This window comes from Lolium rigidum, chromosome 3 (assembly GCF_022539505.1).
Source record: "Lolium rigidum isolate FL_2022 chromosome 3, APGP_CSIRO_Lrig_0.1, whole genome shotgun sequence".
In the NCBI taxonomy this organism is placed as follows: Eukaryota; Viridiplantae; Streptophyta; class Magnoliopsida; order Poales; family Poaceae; genus Lolium; species Lolium rigidum.
Window position 1 is genome coordinate 400,033,666 of NC_061510.1, and position 22,465 is coordinate 400,056,130.

A 22,465-nucleotide genomic window follows, 5' to 3' on the forward strand; every position below is an offset into this window, starting at 1 on the left:
TCCAAGGCGGCAAGGGATCAAAAGAAAAAGGAAGTAGCCGGAAATCGTGGGGTCAAAAAAATCCAAGAATAGAAAGAATTTTGGTTCATAGAGGATGACATGCGGGACCCATGATCCCGCATCGTAAACGGCTCGATCGGAGAACGTTGAACGAGATGGCGCGATCGAGAAAAAAACAATGCCGCAGAGGCCGCCATCCGGGCCCTACATCCCTCGGCGGTGCGGATTTGCGTTGACTCGGCCGGCGAACCCGAGATTTTGAGATGCACCACGTCCCGGGCCACCATACGCGACGTTTTGGCCGCTTTCGTCGGGCTAGGTGGCCTCAAAAACAAGAAAAAAAAGTTTTGACATGCACCACGGAGGGACCAAAAATCGTCGGCCATGGTACACCAGCAACCACGGCGCGACTTCAACTTCGTCGGCCATGGCAACTTTTCTTGTAGTGTGTATAGGTGATGCATCATAGTTTACTATATGTTTGATGGTCCCTGACATACCATTGTCCCGTTACATGTCGCACTTAAGACAACTCAATTTTCCACTCCCTTTGCTTGTATTCCACAAGTCATTAGGAGATATTAAGATCGTAAAGATCAGCAACGGCAGATACTTATATGGACAATTGGGCTCCTAGGCAAGATTTGTTCCTCATAAGATAGATATCTAGACTGTCACTAGTGGGTCAAATAATTCGTCACAAAATACCTAACTATATCATGTGTGGCCTTGGGAGTTGGATGTATCCAACGACACCAATGGATCTAACATCTCCAATCACTAAGATAATCAAATGAATAGAAAACACATTGAATAAACGTAAACTCGTATGACTCTAGATCACAACACCATCCACATATTACAACCCATCAAGGAGACCATGGTGGGAAAATAAGGAGCAACGGTGATGAAGATGGTGATTTCGTAGGCGATGTGCGGGCGGCGGCACATAGTCTCTCCCCGTTGGTGGCTCCTTGGTGGTCTTTGTCCCGGGCCTCCCTTCAATGTTGATTGAAATCCTTTGGTGTCACAGCGGCATGTCTACGCCATGATGGAGGTGTAGCGGAGGATGGACATGGAGGTGATGAAAACTGGAATGAGGTCTAGCTTGATGGATTTCTCTTTGTGGCTAGGGTTTTCCTCTCATTTTATAGCCCCGCGGAGGTCGGTTTTGCGACCAGGGCAAGCCCTGCGCTAGATATGGCTCTCATGCCTTCACAAATTTTGTTCGGTTTGACGAAATGTTCCTCGAGGAGGGTGGTATGGTCATCCAGTACGGTCATGGATGATTGTACCACAAGTCGTTAAAACTGTTGGATCATGCAGTAATTTGGGCATTATTTTTTCATATGAACTCCGATTTAGATGTTCTTTGGATTGTTTGATTCGTATGGACGAGGTCCACAACACTGTTGTCTTGGATATTTGTTATATTATGATGGAAAATTGACTCATTTCCACCCTTGAAATGGCAAGTCATGGTTCCTGTAACTCCTCCATTTTACCTCCCTTTGGCTCATTTTCTCGTGTTTTGTCCATAAAGGTTCATAACACGTAGACACCAAAGACAGGGAAAAGCAATAAAATCCTACTCCCTCCGATCCAAATTAATTGACTCATCATCAGAAGACACGGATGTATCTAGACATGTTTGTTGACTAAATACATCTGTATCTAAACAAAGTTGAGCAATTAATACGGATAGGATGAAGTATTAAAATTACTAGTTGTGCAAATCTCTCATGAAAATGAACCAATACTCGTAATCATGCATTTAGAACATAGTCAAAGCTAGATAGAGCATGCATTGAGACAAAAAAAAGTGTACGTTTATGTAGTGTAAAACATCACGTTTTTTGGACTCATCGCCGGCGGTGGCGGCGATTTGGACAGGACGGTTCGACAAGGCGACATGCGACTCGAGAATGCAGGTGGCGAGTTGGTGTGGCGTTTGGCGGGCTCTTCTTCTTCCCCACCGTCACCCTTCTTCGCCTCTGGCTCCCTTCTTTTTCCTGGTCTGAGGGTGTGCTCAGATGCACCAGCGAACACCAGCGCTCCCAATAGACGCATCATAATTTAATTTCTTGGACGATCTTCTCCTTTAAGCTTCTAATTATGTTCCACTGATTGCGCGCTTGGCCTACCAGTTGCTCTTATGATCCCTGCTTAGTTAGCAAACTTTGAACTTAGGTGAGCAATTGGTAGTGATAGTACCATGTTCACCTTAGACTTGGAGAGTTTACATTTTACAACGATAGTTGCCTCGGGGAGAGTTTATATACAATCGGTTTTGTGTAGAAATGCCTGATTTTGGAGGAGAAATGTGTAAATATTTGATTAGGTGGTCAAAAAGGCATCTTTCTACAAGTGCCCCGATCGATAAAGTGGTTACCTAACACGAACAATGTTTCTCTAGTCTTTGTTCGGTCCTTCCTCATCTCTAGGATGTTTTCCTCTTGTGTCAAACTATGCTTGGTTACATGTTAATTTTTGGCATTTCATTGCGTGGTGCGTGTGCATCTCATTATGCAGATGCTCGATGTGAATACTCTACAGTTGTATTGTCTTACGTTTGAGTCAATAAAACTTGTTTTATCAAGAACGAATTACCTAATAGGGAGAGGGGATTATAGGGTCCTCATGCAACATGTTTCAATTTGGAACCACCGACGATGGTTTCAAAATTCAAATCGAGAACAACACATTATTAGTCCTTCAACTTGGCAGTTGTAGATACTTCTATTATCAACTTGCAATTCGTTAAATCGGGGTACTAAACAATTTGTTCCAAAGTCGCACGTGAAGGAAAAATTTGACACAACGATTTTGATCTCGAGAACCAGCTGGGCCTCCACCTACTACAAAGATTTTCAAAAGGGACAACATTTTTTCGGATTTCTTAAGAATCAGTCCCCACTCATGCTAACTCTTTGTCTACATTTCAAACCCCTCTTCTCCTCATTCTTCCTGAATTTCATAGATCTCGAGACCATTCTAATGTGCTCCACTGAGCACAAGCCTGGTCACCACCTTTGTCACCTCTCCGAACATTATCGCGTTTGTCTTAGAGAAGAAATAGATGGATTGTGGTTGAGACGTATATATATATTTCTCTTTTGACAGGACGAGCCGTTATATCTCCTATGAATAATTTGTTGAATCGTGAGAATGTGCAAGTAAAATATGGGGCCACTTTGTCCAAAATTTCAAGTTGTGGCAGCTTATTCCTCACGTGTGTGTTACGTGCCTATGGCCCAGGGTGGGCTGGGCTGCGCCGGTGATTCATAACCAGGGAGCTGGACCACGATCCATTTTGTGCACAACAGTCAACAGTGTTGTTTCTTTCATTGTGAGGATTCGTACTCTAATAAAATTTGGAGTTTTGAAAGTTTATAAGTACCGTTCACTATAGTTGGAATTATAACTTTTCGTACCTTTTTATTTTTATGTGGCCTAAAAACAAATATTTGAAATTAAGAGTTTAGAAGTTATTACCATACACCATTGATATCTTTTTACAAATTTTCAGACATGTAACAACTATTTTGGAATTTATTAAAATAATAAAGGAAAGCATTGGAGCTGGGAGCCAGAAACCCCTGCTCCAAAGGAAAGGTCCATGCAACTTTCTCATTAATTACTTTTTTGGTTGAACTGAACATCATTCCGGATGGTTTCTTGTTGGGATTGAAAGTTACAGACACCAGTGGTATTCATGGGTCCATCCAACTGACGGGAACCTGAATCTACAACCAATAGTACACGGCAGTACGTAGTAAAAATAAAACAAGTTAGCTAACTGAGCTTTCGTAAGTAAAAAAGCATGTTGGTAAGAAAAAAACTAGTAGTACGGCAGTAGGGCAACTCTGACATTTCTTGCCGTTGAGCTTTCGGCGCAAATAATGGTCACCGCATCCAATTAATCCACATGGTTTTTGCCACGGTTCCAACAACTCATTGCCAAAGTTCCATGGCGTCTATGCTCGGTGGAGACGTCTATAGACTACACAGTACACTGTCGATGTTTCTGCTGTTGTTGTCCCGGTAGCTCGTCGAGACAGTGCAAGGACCTGTCCATTTCCCTGCGAATTTAGTTAGCATTTAGAATAATAATTATGGATTATACTGTCCAGGTAGGTTCAAGTACTTTCCCGTGACATAAACTGATTTTTACTTGTCCAATACTTACCCCGTCTGTATTTACGTGGCATCCTATATTTTTTTTTCATGAATTAACTTTGACCACTAATTTGACATGTAATGCATGAGTTATACATATAAAAATTATCATTACAAACATCATTATTTGAATGCGAATAAATAATATAATTCTTTTGCCATATAATTCACCTCTAGTTGGTTAAATCGATGGTCAAACTTCGGCATTGAAAAGTGCACGAAATCTTATGGAAGAGGAACTATATAGAATGCATATATGGTTGGCTTTACTTTGATCTCAGCGGAAAAAAAATCAGAACCCAATGACAACCCCATATAACCAGGTTGTCTTAATTTGGTCTATTTGGGCGCAAACTTGGGGCCAGTTTAGGGCTGAGTAGACTATGTGATGTTTGACTAGCTCTCCAGCCTCAAACTGGACAGTCAAACATCCCAGCAACACCCTCCTTCTCTTTCCTCCCACTCTTCCCATATCTCTTCCCGCTATTCGCCTCCATCATCGGCGATTAGAGCCTTCATGTGGTCATTGACTTGGTTCCGCATGCTCGACTCTCCCATCTCCCGCCTCGACGCACAGGCCCCTCCATCTTAGACTGGGCATGAACAAGGTTCCCCTCTCCTCCTGACGAGCGTAAACACTAGGCTGGCGAGCTCAGTCTCGTCCTCTCTGAATCGAGTTTCGCCCTCTTGCTTGGGGATTGCGATTGGTGGATGGAGCCACACCATTATTTTTGTAGGACTATACACACAAACCAAGTTTCAAAATTTAGATAACACTTCAATGATCTATAGATAAACATGCACGTCCATAGTCGTCCATCCATGATCAAGCGACCTACAATGGAATTTACCCTAAAGAAGCAGATGAGCACGAGAGATTTCCCAACACACGATTGTTAGTGATCCAAAGGTCGCCTTTGAATTTCGATAAACTTGATTTATGCTTTAATAATTTTCCTTACCTGCTCACCTATTTTTTGTGTTCGCCTTGTATATTTAAGCTTGGACCGAGCCTATAATATTCATCTTTTTCTTTGGGTCTAAACCCTAGCAACCGTCATCACAACTTGGCAAAGTTTCGGTCTTGTAAACCCTAAACCCCAGTGATTAGGCTCATGTGAAAGTAGCTTAGTTCATACAGAAATATGAATTTTTGTGTGTGTGTGTTTGTGTTGTTTCTACTAAATAACTACTTTAGGTTTATGTGTCTATCAATTGATATCAGAGCCTTGTGACTCTTGGCGGCGAAGTGAATATGGCAAGCAAAGAAGCTGGGAGTTCTTGAAAAATCCTTCTCCAATATTCCTAAATCTAAGGGAGGCTTGCTGCAGCGGCATCGTTCAGACACAAAGAAGGTATTCACGATCTTTTTCTAGTGGTAAAAATCTAGACATGATCCTTGTTCAGGCGTTGATTGGAGTGGGGAGGCGTTGTTAATGATGTACGCGGCGGGTCAAGTTTTCTAATCACTCGTCAGTGATGCCTTAGCAATACCTTACACGCTTGTAAAACCCCTCCCTTACCGCCATGGTGACTACAAAAGAGTGTAAGGATATCGTGGCTCTAGATCTTTCCTCCTAGTAGGTTGTATGTAAAATATTGCATTAAAATGGATAAGAGGATAGGAAAGAGTTCCTAGAATTCAATGAGATTGTGCAGGCAAAATTAGCTAACATTCACAAAAATATATGCAGTATTCAAGCAAATTTTGCCATACTTTTTCTTTTTCTTTTTCTGTCCAAAAAGTTCTGATGAAGCAAGCAATGGAAAGGCCCCTCATTCCCTCAACATGGTCTAATGCCTGGATAAGGCAGTAGCATTCCTCACACACCTCAAGCACAACAAATGTCTGATATAGAACACAGTCCTGGTAGACCTCACTTGAACTGCGGATTGAGTGTGTTCCATGCATTTTCTTTACCAAGGAAAAGGGTCCGGAACGACCCTGATAGTACTTTAATTCTGGTTGGTGGGATTATAGATTACAAAGAGGACAAATAAGAAAACATAGATAACAAAGCTTGGGCGGCGGCGGCGGCTTGGCCGGCCGATGCGGGAGGGTCCTACAGAGTGGGTTGGTTTGTGCTGGAGAAGATACGAAAAGTGAGGATTGGAGAAAAACATAAAAGGGGGCCCAGATTTCTAGCTTTTAGTGTTTCCATTTTCCCAGACCATTTTTTTCGTACCGCAAAAAAAAAAAAAACCCCGAGTTTTGCTGTTTCCACTAGATATGATCTTTCTTTGGCTTCCGAGTTTCACAAATCTCTTCGTTTCAACCAAACTAAATTCATATATATAAGTTTTAGAAAATATGAAAATCCCGAATAGTATGGATGTGACCTACAAGTATGAAAATTTTAGTGCGAAATATCATGTATTATGGTATGCACAAAAATGAAAAAATATGATGAAATTTAGAGATTTGAAAATATACATACTCATGTCCACACGATTTGTCATTTTTTTGTACCCAAAAGTGCAAAGCATTTGAAATTGATAGTCTGCATGTTTTTTTACACAAATATAGTCTGCATGTTTGTGGGATAGGTCATTGGGTACATGCAGAATTATTTTAATCTTTTTTGAAACAGGAAAATTGTAATTTTCTAATTTTAAAAATAACAAGATCACTCGTGCCCGGAAGCCAGAAATCTAACACACACAAATATAGAAGGAGTGGGGTCTAATGGAAGAGTTAGCTTTGCACATGCCACTTGGTAAAAGCATGAAATGTGATGAAAGATAATCTGGAGAAATGTTGTAGACGCACCACCGGGAGTAGACTTTTGTAGACCGAACTACCTCGCTTTTTTTTTCAAAATTTAAAACACTATTTTAAAGTTCCAAAAAAAAATAAAAAGAAATTTAAATGTAGACAATATTATGTTCTGCCAACATGCAACCATTCGGTATTTCGAGTTGAAACTTTGCACATCGGTAAAACACAACAATATCTACATGTTCTACCAACATGCAACCATTCGGTTTTATTGATTTTTTTTTTAAATAGCTACATGTAGCTTTGAGCTACATTTGTGGTTTCTGCAGCTGATAGCTCTAATATTGTTATTGTTCTTATGTAGTAAACCTTAACACGTATGCAAATCAGCTGACACATCCCTCCAAAATCATAGTAGGATCTATGGGCCCTTTTCGTTAGATCGTGCTGAAACGTGAAGCTAGCTATATATAGGATCGTGGCTCTGCAATCAAACATGTAGCCTGACCGCATACTGGGAAACATGGACGCTTGTATTGAACGGCTGTTAGTTCACTCTTTAAGATTCGATTACTACGAATGGCCGACCGACGACTTGAAGGTTAAGCTTGTTGAGCTCTGAACACATGCTCTCATGCATATGTGTGAATGACAACACGACCTAGGAACTGACGTGTATAGTAAATGTGTGTGTGTGTCAGATGCTTGTCAGTGAAAACAGTCATCATCATGCGTTTAAGACTCAACTAGCTCCCGTTTGAATCAATATGACTTCAATGTTGGGTCATACTCTGGTCAGTCTTGAATCTTGGGTGTTCGATTGGAAAGTAGGAGTACGGTTAATGGAATGATGAAATCATCTCACACTATCGCCAACTTTCTCGGGAAGTCTGTTCGGCACATGAGCACCTGCGATCTTAGTATTTGAAAAACATATTTCTGTGATTTCAAAAAATCTGAAATTAAATGTTACACATATATATAAACATTTCGGTACGGTGTAAATTTCATTGGTAGCACCAAGGCCAACTTTTTTTCAAGCATAGCAGCCCCGGCTTTTGGAAATTCAAAATAGAGGCTAAGCTGCATGTAACTCTTTATTCTTAAAATAGAAAATTATGTTTTAAGGTTTCAAAAATTCTGAAAAAATCCTAGATGTAGCCTATAAGGTATACTATAAAATTGTAAAATCTCAGAGTACTTTGTATTGTGTGCTACACAAAACTACACAAGTTTGAATTTGAGTATAATGAATAGTGCACATTTCAAAACTATTAATTTTTTGAATTTTGTTATTTTTGTTTACCCTAGAATATATATATATATATATATATATATATATATATATATATATATATATATATATATATATATATATATATATATATATATACCGACGCGGATTTTCTAACCGCATGGCTAGCTGTGCATAAGCTTAGCACCGTTGGATATAGGGAGCATGTTACTTAGCCAGTGCAGATCGGTTCTCGGACGTTTGGGTGAGAAAACGTCTGTTAGCCGCACCGTCCACTTGCATGCATTCGTTTGGTTGTTTGTTTTTGTCGGCAACATGCACATGCAATCTTTTACGCTGTGAGTTTCTTCCTTCGAGGTGCATGCTCTGACAAACGGTGGCAGGGCACTCTCGTGGATCTGAACTGGCACAAATGGCTAGCATAGCTGAGCAAAAGCACCATGCGTAGAAACGTTGATGTCCGCGCGACATGAAATAGTGCGTGGGTTTTGTTGAGACTAGCCTAGTGCATATCATTCTGTTGCTTATGGCTTGGCTGATTGGTAGAATCTGTGAATTTAACCTACATTTTTGGTGCCGCACAAAAGTGATGCATGTTGAGATAATGGTGCCAGACAGGTTGTCCTTGATGCCAGACCTACATGTTGAGACTGAACTTCAGCTTCGTTTTTATTGCAATGGTGAGAAATAAGGGTACCCACCATACGTACGATGGTGTCTTTTTTTTTTGAAACGGGGGGCAAATAGATTTTGCCCCTTTCCATTGATTAAGGGGAAGCAAAGAGTTTAAAGTTTACAAGGGCTAGCAGCCCCGATATAGACAAAAAGGAATTACTCTCCCGGCATGAAATCACCCAAGCACTTAGCCCCCCGCTAAGACCCACAACCTCGACTCGGATTTGATCCTATCAAACACAACAAACGAAGGCGCAAGCTTGTTGCGAAAGACTCTAGCATTGCGCTCGCACCACACTTCCCAGGACACTAACATAGTGAGGGAAGCCATAGCTTTGCGGTTGGTCCTAGCATCATACGACATTCTTCTCCACCAATCCTCGATCGAAAGCCCCTCCCAATTTGAGGGGGTCAGCTCCGGAATGCCCAACCAATCCTTAACCCGAGTCCAAAGACGAATGGTGAAACGGCAATGAACGAAGAGGTGGTCCACCGATTCTGTGACCTGTTTGCATAGTGGACAAAGGCCGCAGTTTGGCCACCCTCGCTTGGCAAGCCTATCCGCTGTCCAGATACGTTTTTGATTCGCAAGCCAAGCGAAAAATTTCACCTTCGGCGGGGCCCAAGCTTTCCAAACGTACGATGGTGTCAAACGGCTTAGCTACAAGGAATACCATGTTCCCATAAGCGTCTCTTGCCGGCTATCTCATTCGGTTCCCAACAACAGCCCGCAAGTGTTAGAAGCAACTGGATTGCTACAACATGACAATATATATCATGGCTGGTTAGGACAAGACATGTAAACAAAGAAAAGCAGTAGTTGTTGGCAACATCGTATAGTGTAAGAACTTAACTTGATGTTTCACGGGCGCTGGATATAGATGAAGCGAACGATGGCTCATGGGGTTTACTGACTTTTGATCGATGTGGTGGTGATATCGATGCCTTCGCGTATACGGAACAAAACAATTCATTGGTGATCGAAAATAAGACGTGATCATGTTAGTGCTGCTGGCCCGTTGAGCTAACGCATGTTTTGCTTCTATCCGAGTGGCCTAGCTGTGCTGCTCTAATCAATGGACCGGTCGTTGGAGATTTAGCAACCCGTCTTTTTAGACCATGTACATTGCTGTTTTTTGTTATATTGTGAATTTGTGATGCAATTAAGGGAGTGGAACGCAAGCAAGGCCAGCAAAAACATCACGAATAGAAAATTATTATAGGATTTATTTTGCTGCCTGCTCCGTAGAAGCGATGCTGATACGTGACCATTTTCGTGTTACTTTTTAAGATGAGACAATTTTGCTCCATGGCTGACCAAAGTCTGAAAACCAGTTGGTGGGAAATCTTTGCTCGCGGCTTAACACATGATTTTTTTCCCGCACGGTTACACTATATGTTTTATGTACCTGTACTCCTGTAGTTGCAGTGCCGGCTAGCGGCGAATCCAGCCAACGTTGTACCGGTGCCGGAGAGCGTTTCAGCAGTGGGGAACCGAGGGAGGAGATGGCGACGTTGTAGTGCCGGCTATCGGCAGCGGCTGATCCGGCCGGAGCGGCAGGCGGTCGATCATTTTTATCCTTCAGGTTTGAGGTGCGCCTAATAAAGAAGATTTGAAAAAGCATGACTAACATAGTAAACCGAAACTATCTATATATCCGATAGTCGGTCGAGTACAGATCTCCATAATCCAAAAGAAACACATGCCTTAGTTCTTTGTGCCATATAATAAAGCCTGTCGAACTGAAGAACATTTTGGTTTGGAAAATGAACTGAAACTAGTCGACTCAGCAAGCAAAATCTGCTAACGATGTTGTTCAGTCGGGCAATCGGGCAATCAGATGTGAGTTGGCGTAGGTGGCCGGCTTGTTTGCTGCGTGCGCCACCGCTGCCTTCGCCGTTGACTCCGTCTGGCTGCACCTCTTCCGCCCGATCCATGTTCCGGTGCCGCTGCTCATCCTTCTAACAACAAAGAAGTGATTGGGTAAGAAACCGTGGAATCTAGCTGTCTCCAACACAAATGAGACATTTACCTTGCGGGGCCGCTCCTTGCGTGCAAGCACCATGGTGACGGTGTAAAACCAAAGCCTGGCTGTGAACAGCACGTCTGCATCATGGGTATGCATCTCCGTGATTTTGCATTCTGCAGGCAACATGATCGTTGGTACCATTCGCCAAATGATCCAAGCAACAGCCACACACACATGAAAAGGAATATGACGCTTGCTCAGAGGCAGCATTACATATGACGCTTTATCGGAATCTACATGCACCAAAAAGGTCACGTGTGATTGTTGCCTGAAAATGCCGTTGGAAACTGTGCTCTTGGTGAGATTAAATGTGCTTACAACAAGAAATAAATCAGAGAGTTTAGAGGAGATGCTAGGGAAAAATATTAGACAAAATTTACACAGGCAAGAAGCAACATGCATGGATCTACCTAGCCAGCTCCTATCAACCACCACAAAAGTTATAGGCTATCATCTCTGCAACTCAAAACAAGGTTAACTTCACTTGTTGTAGGCAAGATCTCTACAACTCACGCTGCTTCTGTCGCCTGCTGCAGCATGGACGGTCATCCGGCCAAGCGACGACGGCGGCCTCGCTGCCCGGCTCCTGCGTCCTCCGCCGCAACGCCTTCTTGTCCTTGAAGAACCCGAACGATGGCCGCGCGCGATGAGCACCACCAGCAAGCTAATGAGCACGGGGACGATGAGGTTGAGAGGGAGGAAGTGAGGAAGATGAAAATATTCTGGAGTGGTTGCCGGATGACATCTACTTTGATATTTTGTTCATCCACCTTCATATGAGAAATCATGCAATGAAAAAGCCTGCAGGAGTAAAAAAAAATGTAAAACTCCATGTGTATGTGCTGCAAGAGGGGCCGACCTGGGGAGGAGGATGGAAGTGTGCCAGGCTTTGCCAGATGGACGAACGGCGAGCGGCATGTTGGAGATGCAGCTGAGAGACCTGGGGTCTCCTTTCTTCGACGGGAACACGGGGTGCCTCTTCCTAGCTGGCCGCACGCGGGTGTCCATGGAAATACTGTACCTTTGAAGCTTTCCATCCAACTGCCGCCGTGCAGCCGCAGTAGCTCCACTTGCAAGGTCGAGCACGTGGGCATATCTGGCGGGGAGAGCCCCATGGGCAGCTCGCCTACCGCACCACCATAGCCCGCCACCGGAGCCCACCCATACACTGCTCCCATTTCTCCACGCGCCATCCCCCGTCGCCCCCAAGTAGGTGATCTGGAGCAGCATCACGTTGACCTGCCGCATTGCGTGCTCGTGGATCGATAGGGCGCGGCTCAGCTTCACCTGCGCCTGGTTCCGTATGAGCTTGGCGCTCGCCAGCTCCTGCTCGCCCAGCTCTCCCGGCCGCTTTGCCTACACGCGCCTCGTCCGCCGCCGCCTTCTCTGCCCATCGCTCGTCGCAGCTCCTCCTGCGTCGTCCTGGCCGCGGCTGGCGCCCCGCTGCCGTGGTCGGCGAAGTCGCCCCTCAAGGGAAAGGGCTTGAGCTCCCCACGGCTGCTGTCGCTGCGGATGCCTATGTAGAGTTGAAGCTGCATGGTGGCGGCGGCCTCTCGCTGCGAGAAGGCTCCGACGGTGAGTGCATGCCCGGGGTGTTATGGGTAGGTGATCGTGCTTGTTTTGGTGTAGACTACCAAGGTTCTGCTGCCAAAGCCACATGCATATAAACTGGATTCCCCGAATCATTCTTGTCTGACTGTCCTCACCATGCACACAACGGATACACGGGGAGAAATATCATGGAGTTGCCGCTCAAAACATGTGTGCTCGGTGTGACGGCGTCAGCATGGCGTTTGGCTTGTACTCCACCGTATCCTACTCCCTATATCATTTATGGGGTGAATCAACGGTTGTGACCCCATGGGTAGCTAGCCATGTGGGCATCTGGCTATTTTCCATATATATATATATATATATATATATATATATATATATATATATATATATATATATATATATATATATATATATACTACCAAAATAGTCTAGTATACTTCATACTACATGTACATACTCTCCGGTATGATAGATACTCTCTAGATTATGAGAAACACGCGTGGGTGTAACTACACCCGGGTGTAGTATGAATATGTCCTATATATATATATATATATATATAATCACTGTGAGATTTTGCACGCTTGTATGATACATCATTGACTACATCTAAACGTTTTTTTTAGTTTTTCTAAAAACTTCCTACTCCTGGGTGTAACTACACCCATATCTCATATACTACCATACGGAAGTATGTACCATACTTTATCGATTTGAGTATGTTCTTACACTATATCTAAGATATTCTAAACCAAGTTTGGTGAAAAAAATGCAAGTGAGCATGTAGTTTGCACTATATAGCCGAAATACATGCATATGTATACGTAAAAATGAGTCTACGTAAAAAAATGTACATACTTCCTACAAAGTATTATATATACTACCAAAATAGTCTAGTATACTTCATACTACATGTACATACTCTCCGGTATGATAGATACTCTCTAGATTATGAGAAACACGCGTGGGTGTAACTACACCCGGGTGTAGTATGAATATGTCCTATATATACATATATATATATATATAATCACTGTGAGATTTTGCACGCTTGTATGATACATCATTGACTACATCTAAACGTTTTTTTTAGTTTTTCTAAAAACTTTAAATATGATATCCAAAATTAAAAATTATATGGCTACACGTCCACACTCCTCTAGCTCCGTACTCCCTCCGTCCCTCGGTTCACAATTACCCTGCAACTAGGGTTTAGTTAAAGTGAAACTATACAAAGTTTGACCGAATACATAGAAAATATATCAGCATCTAAATTTTCAAATCAGTATTATGAGAGCTAATTATTTTAAATATGAATTTGGTATTATGTATGTTTATTGCTTTCTACTTATATAGTCAAATTTTGTAAAATTTTGTAAAATTTGACTTTTAAAAAACAAAAAACACATGGTATATAAAAACATGGGGATTAATATATATTGTCTTGCTACAAAATTAAACAACAATAAGTAGTGTGCCAGACTGCATTGTCATTTTGTGAACTCAGATCGTCACCTGCGAGTGTAAGAGCCGCCGAGTCCATCAACTGACGTGGGTAACCACGACATTGCCCATATGTGTTGGGCTTGGGTTTTGGGTAAGAAGCGTAATGGTGGTTTTGATGGTGTACAAGCACAACGCAAAGGGAACAAAACAAGGTTTACCCAGCTCCCGCCCCCGATGGAGAAACCCTACGTGCTGCTTGTCTGCTTGTATTATGGATGATGATTACAGAGAGTCGCTGAGGAGACAAAAGTGATGTTGATCTAGTGTAACTAGGGTTTGGCGTATCTCTCTCTCTTTTCTTACCCTTGTGACTTTTATGAACGAAGCCATGTCTCAGGTTGCCGAGTTCAGGTAGGTTACAATAATTAGAACTTTTCTCTGAGCTTAGATCTTATTGCACACCTCGAGACCACGGGCCTTAGATACCTCGTACGGCCCAACTCCATCCTGATGATGGGATTCTCATGGGCCTTTTCTTAAGCCACGCCAAGTTTACCTATAAGAGGAACCTATTTAGGTGTACCCATATCACCAATGCCGTACCCATTTGGGCGTGTTCATGTCCATTTGACATTTTTTAAAAACCTTTCAAGTTAAAATAATTATACTTGAGCCAAAATAGTACATAAATTTGAACTAAACTAGATAAGTGAAACTATAACATAAATTTAAAAATAAACTAATAATAGCTAGTAATCTAGGGTTAGCCCTACTCGTTCGCTCTACCGCCGGTGGCCACGTGGGCACTGCAACCTTGAAGAAGTCCTCGAGGAGAAACTCATCGCCCCTCACTTTCCCCCTCCCTCTCTCTCTCTCTCTCTCTCTCTCTCTCTCTCTCTCTCTCTCTTAGCTACAGTAGTCTCAGGAGTTCCTCGAAAGAACCGGGCCGATCCCGAGCCCCTCTGGTGGCGATGCCGGCCGGAGGTGAGGTGCCGGAGTAGATCTCCTAGGTTATGTGTAGTTTCTGGCGGTCTGCCGGTTAGTGGTGGAGTAGGAGCCCTGGTTTCTCGGCCAGATCTAGGGCGGGCCTTGTGTTGGAGGGGCTCCTCTCTGCTCCGGTGGCCGGAGCCCAGGACGCCTCCATCTCGGCTGATCTCCAGAATAAGGCCTTCGTCTTCTCCAGCGAGTTTCTGATGGCGCCTTCTCTTCCGCTCCTGGCCGGTCTCGGTGGCGAGGGGGATTGGGGCGAAGTCGTCGTTTTCAACTTGCTCTGGAGGTGGCAGGGGTCGAGTGCCTCCTGGTGCTCCGGCGCGGCACCAGATGGCCTGTCGCAGATGGTCTCCCTCTAGATCCGTGGTGGATCTGAGTCTGGAGCTCGTCTACGGCAAGGCCCTTCGATAAGGCGCCTAGGAGTCAACAGACGAAGAAGAAGGCGACCTCTATGCTCCCTTGGCCGGCCATGGTGGCGGGGGAGGGGCATGGAGGTGAACTGAGGCGTGGTTTTCCGACCTGACTGGCCGTGGTGGCGAGGGGGCCAGAGATGCAGCTCAGTTCTTGCATCTTCTTCTTCCTGCTGATGTTGTCCTCGTTGCTGCTGGCTTCCTCTCTCGATTTCTCATGCCCCATGGTGGTGGCGTAAGTTCAGGACTTGTTTGTCGGCGGTGATGGTTTCTCTATGGAGCTCATCTCCGATGTTTCAATGGCGGATTCCGTCTTCGCGTCGGACTCAACAGCAGTAGGGCTGTCGCTCCATCGCTGCTTTGGTCTGGCCGTCGGTGCTTTCCTGGGCTGCGTCTCCAAGTGGCTTGTTCCCCGGAGATGCGGCCTCAGACCGTCGTTGGACCTGGATCTGGAGGAGGAGGACGACGGAGGGCTTGATCGCGTTTCAAGTTTTTTTTTCCAAGAATACACCCTGGGAGGTGTATTGATCACATAGAAGAAAAGCCAGAAGGCTCACACCACAACGTTCGTGCTGTCAACAGGGGTGACAGCTCCCCGAGCAAAGCCTAATCTCCGTCCCTCCACGAGAAAGGAAAGGGGTCAGGAAAGCCGAAAGACTCGGAGCGGAACAACCTAGCTAGACGCCAACTGAGGGACTCCTCCTTGATCCTACCCCTAATCGCTCGAGCCTCCGGTGCCGCGCCGTTGAACACCACCTCATTCCGGTGCCTCCAGATGCACAAGAAGACAAGGATAACCGCCGTCCAAAGGTCCCGCCTCAGCCCCGAGGGGCAAATCAAGGAGGACCACCACTGAACAAGGTCGGTGTCCACGGAGGGGAGCCACTCCATCATCCCCCACCGAGCTAAGACCCAAGCCCAGATCTCACGCGTGACCACACAACCTAGCAGAAGGTGCTGGATGGACTCCGGCTCTTGGTCGCACAGAGGGCAAGCAGCAGGGTGTGGAAGGCCACGCCGCTGCAGCCTATCCGCCGTCCAACACCTGTTTCAAGTTTTCTCTAGGGCATTCTTTGCTATTGTCCTGGACCCCTGTGTAATTCCTTGTATTTCTAGGGTCTACTTGTACTCCAGATTTTTTTAATAGCAGCTTTTACCGGGTGTGTTCGACTTGTTCAAAAAAAAAAGAGGAGAAGCTCATCGTTGAGAGTCAAACCACGACTCCGGCAAAGAAGAGTGCCGCTGGAGGTCTTGCTCCGTCTTGAACCACCAGCTCCACTCCCATGAATCCATCACATAGGTCAGTATCTCGAGAGGGCTCGGTGGCGGTGGATCTCCGATTAGGCTGGTACCAATGCATCACCCCACTATAGCCTCGCCACGTCAGCTTTTACCCCACTCTCACCCCACTCTCACCCCACGGTGTCAGTGCACGGGCTATAGTGCCAGCTCTCACTTCTCTCTTCTCCCTACCGCCTCCCTACCGCCCCCACTAGCACCGCTATCGCCTCCCTCTCGCCCCGCTCTCGCCTCCAACGCGGGCTATAGGCGGGCGGTACCGCCCCCTACCGCCGGGCGGTGGATCCACCGCCCGCCGCTAGCGTCTCGCCCGCCTCTCGCCTCCCTCTCGCCCCGATGCGGGCGGTACCGCCCCGCCTCCAGCCCGCGTTGGCACCAGCCTTAGATGCCAATCCCGGAGGGCAGGCCATTTGACCATCAATTGGACTCAAATTCGGGGCCAAATTAGAGCCAAACTAACACAGCTCGAACCAAGGCCGTACCTGAGAATTTCGGGGCCCTGTACAAAAATATAAAACTATGCCCTCTAGGGGAAAAAGGCTATTATATTACGCAGTATAAGTATTTGCTGGTTTTTTTTTCCAGCAAGCCATGGAAGCTGTATGCATGGGCGGATCTAGCCGTCCCTAAGCCCGGGCGGCCGCTCAGGCTTGCCAAACGACATAAAGCTTAGGATTTATGATTTTGTATAGGAATTTCATCAAATTTGGCATTGTGACCCCGTTTGCCCAGGCTTCCGAAAGTTTCCAGGTCCGCCACTAGTTGTATGCCTTTATTATTATCATTATTATTATTATTGTAACATGGAATCCTTGTAGAACTCCTTAATAAAAAACTCCAATTTTTGATATAAATATGCATTTTTAGGAATTTTTTTAATCAGATCTCCACTCGTACTCTTCTCCAAAAAGAATTTGAATTGCTATGGTATTTTTTTACAGTGCAAATATGATTATTCTTTTTTGTGAAAATAAAGTACTCCTCAATGGAACAGACACGTGGGTAGAAAAACTGAAGTAGAGAAACTACTTAACTATTTACTCATATTTTGCATTTTACTAAGACATGACCGCAACAAATGACAGCCATATGATTTCTGTGAAACAAATGGCCAATGGGGAACTAGAGATGAATTAAGATAGGGCTTAGGCAATACAAAAAACAAAAAGGGTAATTTAGAGGTCAATTCTTTCTTGCTCTTCGAAGGAAAGGAGAGACCTTAATTCTGTCAAAAACTTAATGCGATAATTAAAGGTGAGAATTGAGATAGTACTAGTAGTAGACACAGAGAGACGTGGTCTGAGGTGAGGTGGCGACTAGTTGGCGTTAGTAGTTGGGATGTGTGAGGGGAAGTGAAGCATTCTCTAGTGGTTAATGCAGAATTTAGTATCTTGATTAACCCTATTAAAGACAAATTTGGGGCCCTAAATTTTTGGAGGCCCTGTGCCATTGCACACTCTGCACTTGCTTGCCATACGGGCCTGGCTCGAACGAGTAATCCGTTTACAGTGCTACGCAAATATTGTGAGAAGCTGACGCAAATGTTAGCATGGGCAGACCCAACACAAGTTTTGACCAGCTATTAGATGCAGTGACCCCATGTTAGCATGGGCAGACCACGAGTAAACCACTGATTGAAGGCGTTACGCATGAGTAATCACTCTGGTTACTGGCACTCTAGCATGGGATGCGAAAGCGATTGACCCATTATAACCGACGAATTTCCTCCCACCGGCATTGCACCAAAATCTTAAACATCCTAGTTTCGTGGCCTTGTCAGTGCAGCGACCCCCACCCACCCATCACTTCGGTCAACCGCTCAAACGCCATACTGGCACTCCATGCGCGTGCCGCCGGGGCCATAAATACACACACACACCGGCCACAAGGCACTCACCTTCTCCGGCCTTCTCTCCTCCACCTGATCGAGCTTGCCAACCCAGCCAAAGCTTCCTGCCTCCCTAGCAATGGCGAGGCAAGCCATGACGAACGGGTTCCTCAGCTGCTTCATGCATGTGGGGCTGGCGCTGGTGCTTCTCGCCTACCTCCCCGTCGCCTTCGTCTGCCGCCTCGTTTACAGGCTGCTGGTCAGGCCCTTCGTCTCCGGCGAGGACCTCCGCGGCAAGGTCGTTCTCGTCACCGGCGCTTCCTCCGGCATCGGCGAGGTCAGTCAGTTCATTATGTTTCTTATGTTTCTTATGTCACCGGCGAGGACCTCCGCGGCAAGGTCGTCCTCGTCACCGGCGAAGACGTCTTCCCTACCTGCATGTACCGTTCGTCGTACAGTTCATTATGTTTCTTCTCCATTCAAGTATGGCGGATACGCGCGGTTCCATGGTGTGCCTTTTGTGGAATGAATTGGGTATTTTAGAATTTTAGTAGTTACATACGTATAAAGTTGGCGTGTCTTTGATGTACAAGAGAGTGATTTAGCGATGATAGTTTGATCTGTCTTCTGAATCATATTAATATTTGCCGACAACAGATATTACTTAGTTTACAACCAAATACGATAAACAACAGACGATAACCTGGAGTATATACGTACCACCGTGAAGGACTGAAAGCTACGGGTAGCTATATACTCCATGCTCATTGCCATGGAGTATACTCTACGATGCAAGATATAGTACTGGTCCTATGTATGGTGACGTGTATGTTGGAGTGGAGTAGGAATAGCAATTCTGTACTCTCGCTGCCTGAGTAAATGCAGTTCCCGGCCCTTCGGGGCCATTCCCGGTTCCCTGGCCAGTGCCGGCCGGCCGTATTGAATTCTCACCGTCTACCCCTTCCATCGGTCTCCTGGAAACTTGCGACACAAGTGAGATGCAGGACAGCAGCAGTTATCGTGCACTGCATGCTGATGTTGCCAGCCATACGTGTCCACCACCAGATGCATGTGACTACGCAGTCACCGGAGTAAATACCACCATCAATTATGTGACGGTGGTCACGAGCTATTTGCGTAAACTAACGGGGACGGATCATGCTATTCCCTCCGTCCCGTCTTGACTTTTTAAAATTTAAATACCTAGTAAAAAGCAGCTAGATGCATCTAAATTTGGTTAAAGTTAAGATAACTTTGATGAGACGGAGAGAGTAGATCACATGCATGCTTCTACCATGCATTCTCTGCTTTACGATTCGTGTTCTCAATTTTGTTTGTTTTTATTAAATTTTAGAAATCCATGTTCAATTTAAACACAATAAAACATGTTAAAACAGTGCACGCTAGAATCTCATCATGCTAGGGCACAAAGCTAATGCGTGTATGTTGGGCAATCACTTTTTTCATCGAAGTTTCATGCTGCCGAATCACCAAATTATCGGTATATGAAAATCAATGAAACCGTTATATATGTTCCTTCTACTACCCATGCGTTCCTTTTTTTAATCTAATATGCGCAAGGCCTAAAATTAACTGATTCACGCCTTTGCCTTCTCAATCGTGTTTCATTTGCAGCACCTGGTGTACGAGTACGCGAGGAAGGGCGCATGTGTGGCGCTGGTAGCTCGGACGGAGATCGCCCTGCGAGCCGTGGCCAAGACGGCGCGCGAGCTCGGCGCGCCGGATACGCTGGTGGTGCCGGCCGACATCACCAACGTCGACGAGGCCAAGCGGGCTGTCGAGGAGACTGTCGCGCACTTCGGAAAATGTGAGTACCTCCGCCCCACAAGCTTAGACGCGTTGGTGTTCATTTCACCACTATTTTGTTAGTTTTAACGCCCCAAGAGCCAATTTGCTAGGACCAAAAAATCAATTACTCTTCTCAGTATTAGTGCATGTGCCAATAGTTTTATAGACAGAATAAAAGAGAGAAAATATAGCAAAGAAAAAAAGGATAATAAATAAGATATACCTTATAATCCATAATAACAATTTAAAAAGAGGAAGAGGCTAACGGGCGGGAGTACAGTTGACAATTGGGATACTAGTATGCGTCAGATAACGACAACAATATGTGATTAGTTCACGTTATATAAAGAAAATTGCTATCAAGAGCGGTGATGTGATGTTCTTAACAATAATACTATGCGATTAGTACAACATCTATTCTTGCTGATGGGAGTGTGTACCACAGCTAGTAGTCCTAGTCTTGCTGACGGGAGTAATTACAGTTGTTTGTACCGAGCGAGCGGGTGGACCTACTGCTTGCCAATTGAATGTCTCAGTAAGGTGAACCTACTTTTAGTAACCAAGCGTACGGCATGTCATTTTGAGTATACCGGCGATCTTAAAGTCAAACTGTTCGAAAATACTCTCTCCCAAAAATAGTCCAGAACTTTTTGTGCAATTTTAAATTTTCAAATATTTAAAATTGAAAAAACATTTTTAAATATATATTTGATGTCATAATAATCCCAAATTATTTTCCCCACATTCTATCTCAAATGTTTTAGTGAACTGCAAAGTTTCAACTTTAAAAGTTGTATGATTCGAGCTTCTAGTGGTATCAAGCAAAAATAACTTTTATCGAACATATTAATCAAGCAGTAATAACTAGTTTCAGACTAGCTAATTCCTCACTCGTTTCTATCGATCTGCAGTGAATCACCTGGTGGCAAACGCAGGAGTGTGGTCCAGCTGCTTCTTCGAGGAGATCACGAACATAACGGCCTTCCACGGCGTCATTGTAAGCAACATTCAATCGAGAGACATACACAAAACGATATTATCAGCAATAATTTGTTTAAGTCACAATAGAAGCAGTATAGTTTTCATGTTCTTTCTGCATACATTTATAGGACCTCAACTTCTGGGGCGCGGTGTACCCGACATACTTCGCTTTGCCCTACCTGAAAGCCAGCCGTGGCAACATCGTGGTCACGTCCTCGATCGCCGGCAGAGTCCCAGTGGCTAGGATGAGCTTCTACAACGTACGACAGACTAACTTCTCACTCAGCTCACCCAACATCTTTATTGTGGTCACCTTTTTTCTTTACTCACTTTGAATCATTGGTACTCACTTCGTTTATAAATATATATATCTGAGATTTGTCTAAATCTGGAGACTGAAGTAGTACTTAGTACGTGTTGGAGGAAATCTAACATTCTCATCAATGTGCTTGTAGGCAAGCAAAGGCGCGGTGATACGGTTCTATGAGACGTTGAGGTCGGAGCTCGGGTCGCATGTACGCATCACCATCCTTATGCCGGGTTACGTGGAATCCAACCTCACTATGGGCAAGGGCATCCAGAAGGACGGCAATGTCGGCATCGACGAGGAAGCCCGCGATGTACATATACATATATGCCTTTCATCATTAGATAGCTTGTGTTCTTGATGACCAGCCGGCCGGTGAATTGATCAATGTATATAATTTTGGGCATAATTGCAGATAAATGTGGGGCCTTTTCCTGTCGGGAAGACAGAGACGTTGGCGGAGGTGGTGGTGGCGAGTGTGCGGCGGGGCGACGACTACGTCACTTGGCCGGGGTGGTATTGGCCATTCCACATGATGATGTGTGCTGCGCCGGAGGTCGTCGACTGGTTCTCCCGAGCGTTCTACGTCTCCAAGTCCGGCGACAAGGACGGTGACACCCTCAGCAAGAAGGTTCTTATGGCGTTCGGTGGCAAGAAGTCCTCTTTGTACCAGCCAGAGACCATCCACTCCCAAGTCATGAACAAAAACTAGCCATGAAGAATGTATGCACGGGTCTGTTAAGCAAGAAGTTATCATTACTATTAAATGAAAGTTGGAAATGATGAGTTGTCCTTTAGCACTTCTCCTTAAAACATGCTTTCGTTCAGCTTTGTAAATAAATCAACCATAAGTATACATCTTCGCGACCAAGTTAAAGCAGAAAAAAACAGTATGGTGGGCTATCATCACAACAAAGCCCAACATAAACAACACAAAATAGGACGCACTCCTAGGGCAAGGCGAAGCAGCTCAACGACAG

At 44.8% G+C, this 22,465-nt stretch overlaps 1 protein-coding gene across 1 annotated transcript; it reads left to right on the plus strand.

The window, feature by feature from the left end:
- The first annotated feature begins 18,453 nt into the window (after window positions 1–18,453).
- LOC124704608 (11-beta-hydroxysteroid dehydrogenase A-like) lies at window positions 18,454–22,282 on the plus strand. The gene is made up of 6 exons (XM_047236879.1): window positions 18,454–18,725; window positions 20,024–20,216; window positions 21,109–21,194; window positions 21,307–21,438; window positions 21,634–21,798; window positions 21,901–22,282. The coding sequence occupies exons 1-6, from the start codon at window positions 18,528–18,530 to the stop codon at window positions 22,195–22,197; spliced, it is 1,071 nt and encodes a 356-aa protein (XP_047092835.1). The 5' UTR covers window positions 18,454–18,527; the 3' UTR covers window positions 22,198–22,282.
- Window positions 22,283–22,465: the final 183 nt, after the last annotated feature.

Coding starts and splice junctions, on each gene's coding strand:
- LOC124704608 (XM_047236879.1), top strand. CDS start 18,528: ATGGCGAGGCAAGCCATGACGAACGGGTTCCTCAGCTGCTTCATGCAT. Junction 18,726..20,023: donor CTTCCTCCGGCATCGGCGAG/GTCAGTCAGTTC, acceptor TTTCATTTGCAG/CACCTGGTGTACGAGTACGC. Junction 21,195..21,306: donor CGGCCTTCCACGGCGTCATT/GTAAGCAACATT, acceptor ATACATTTATAG/GACCTCAACTTCTGGGGCGC.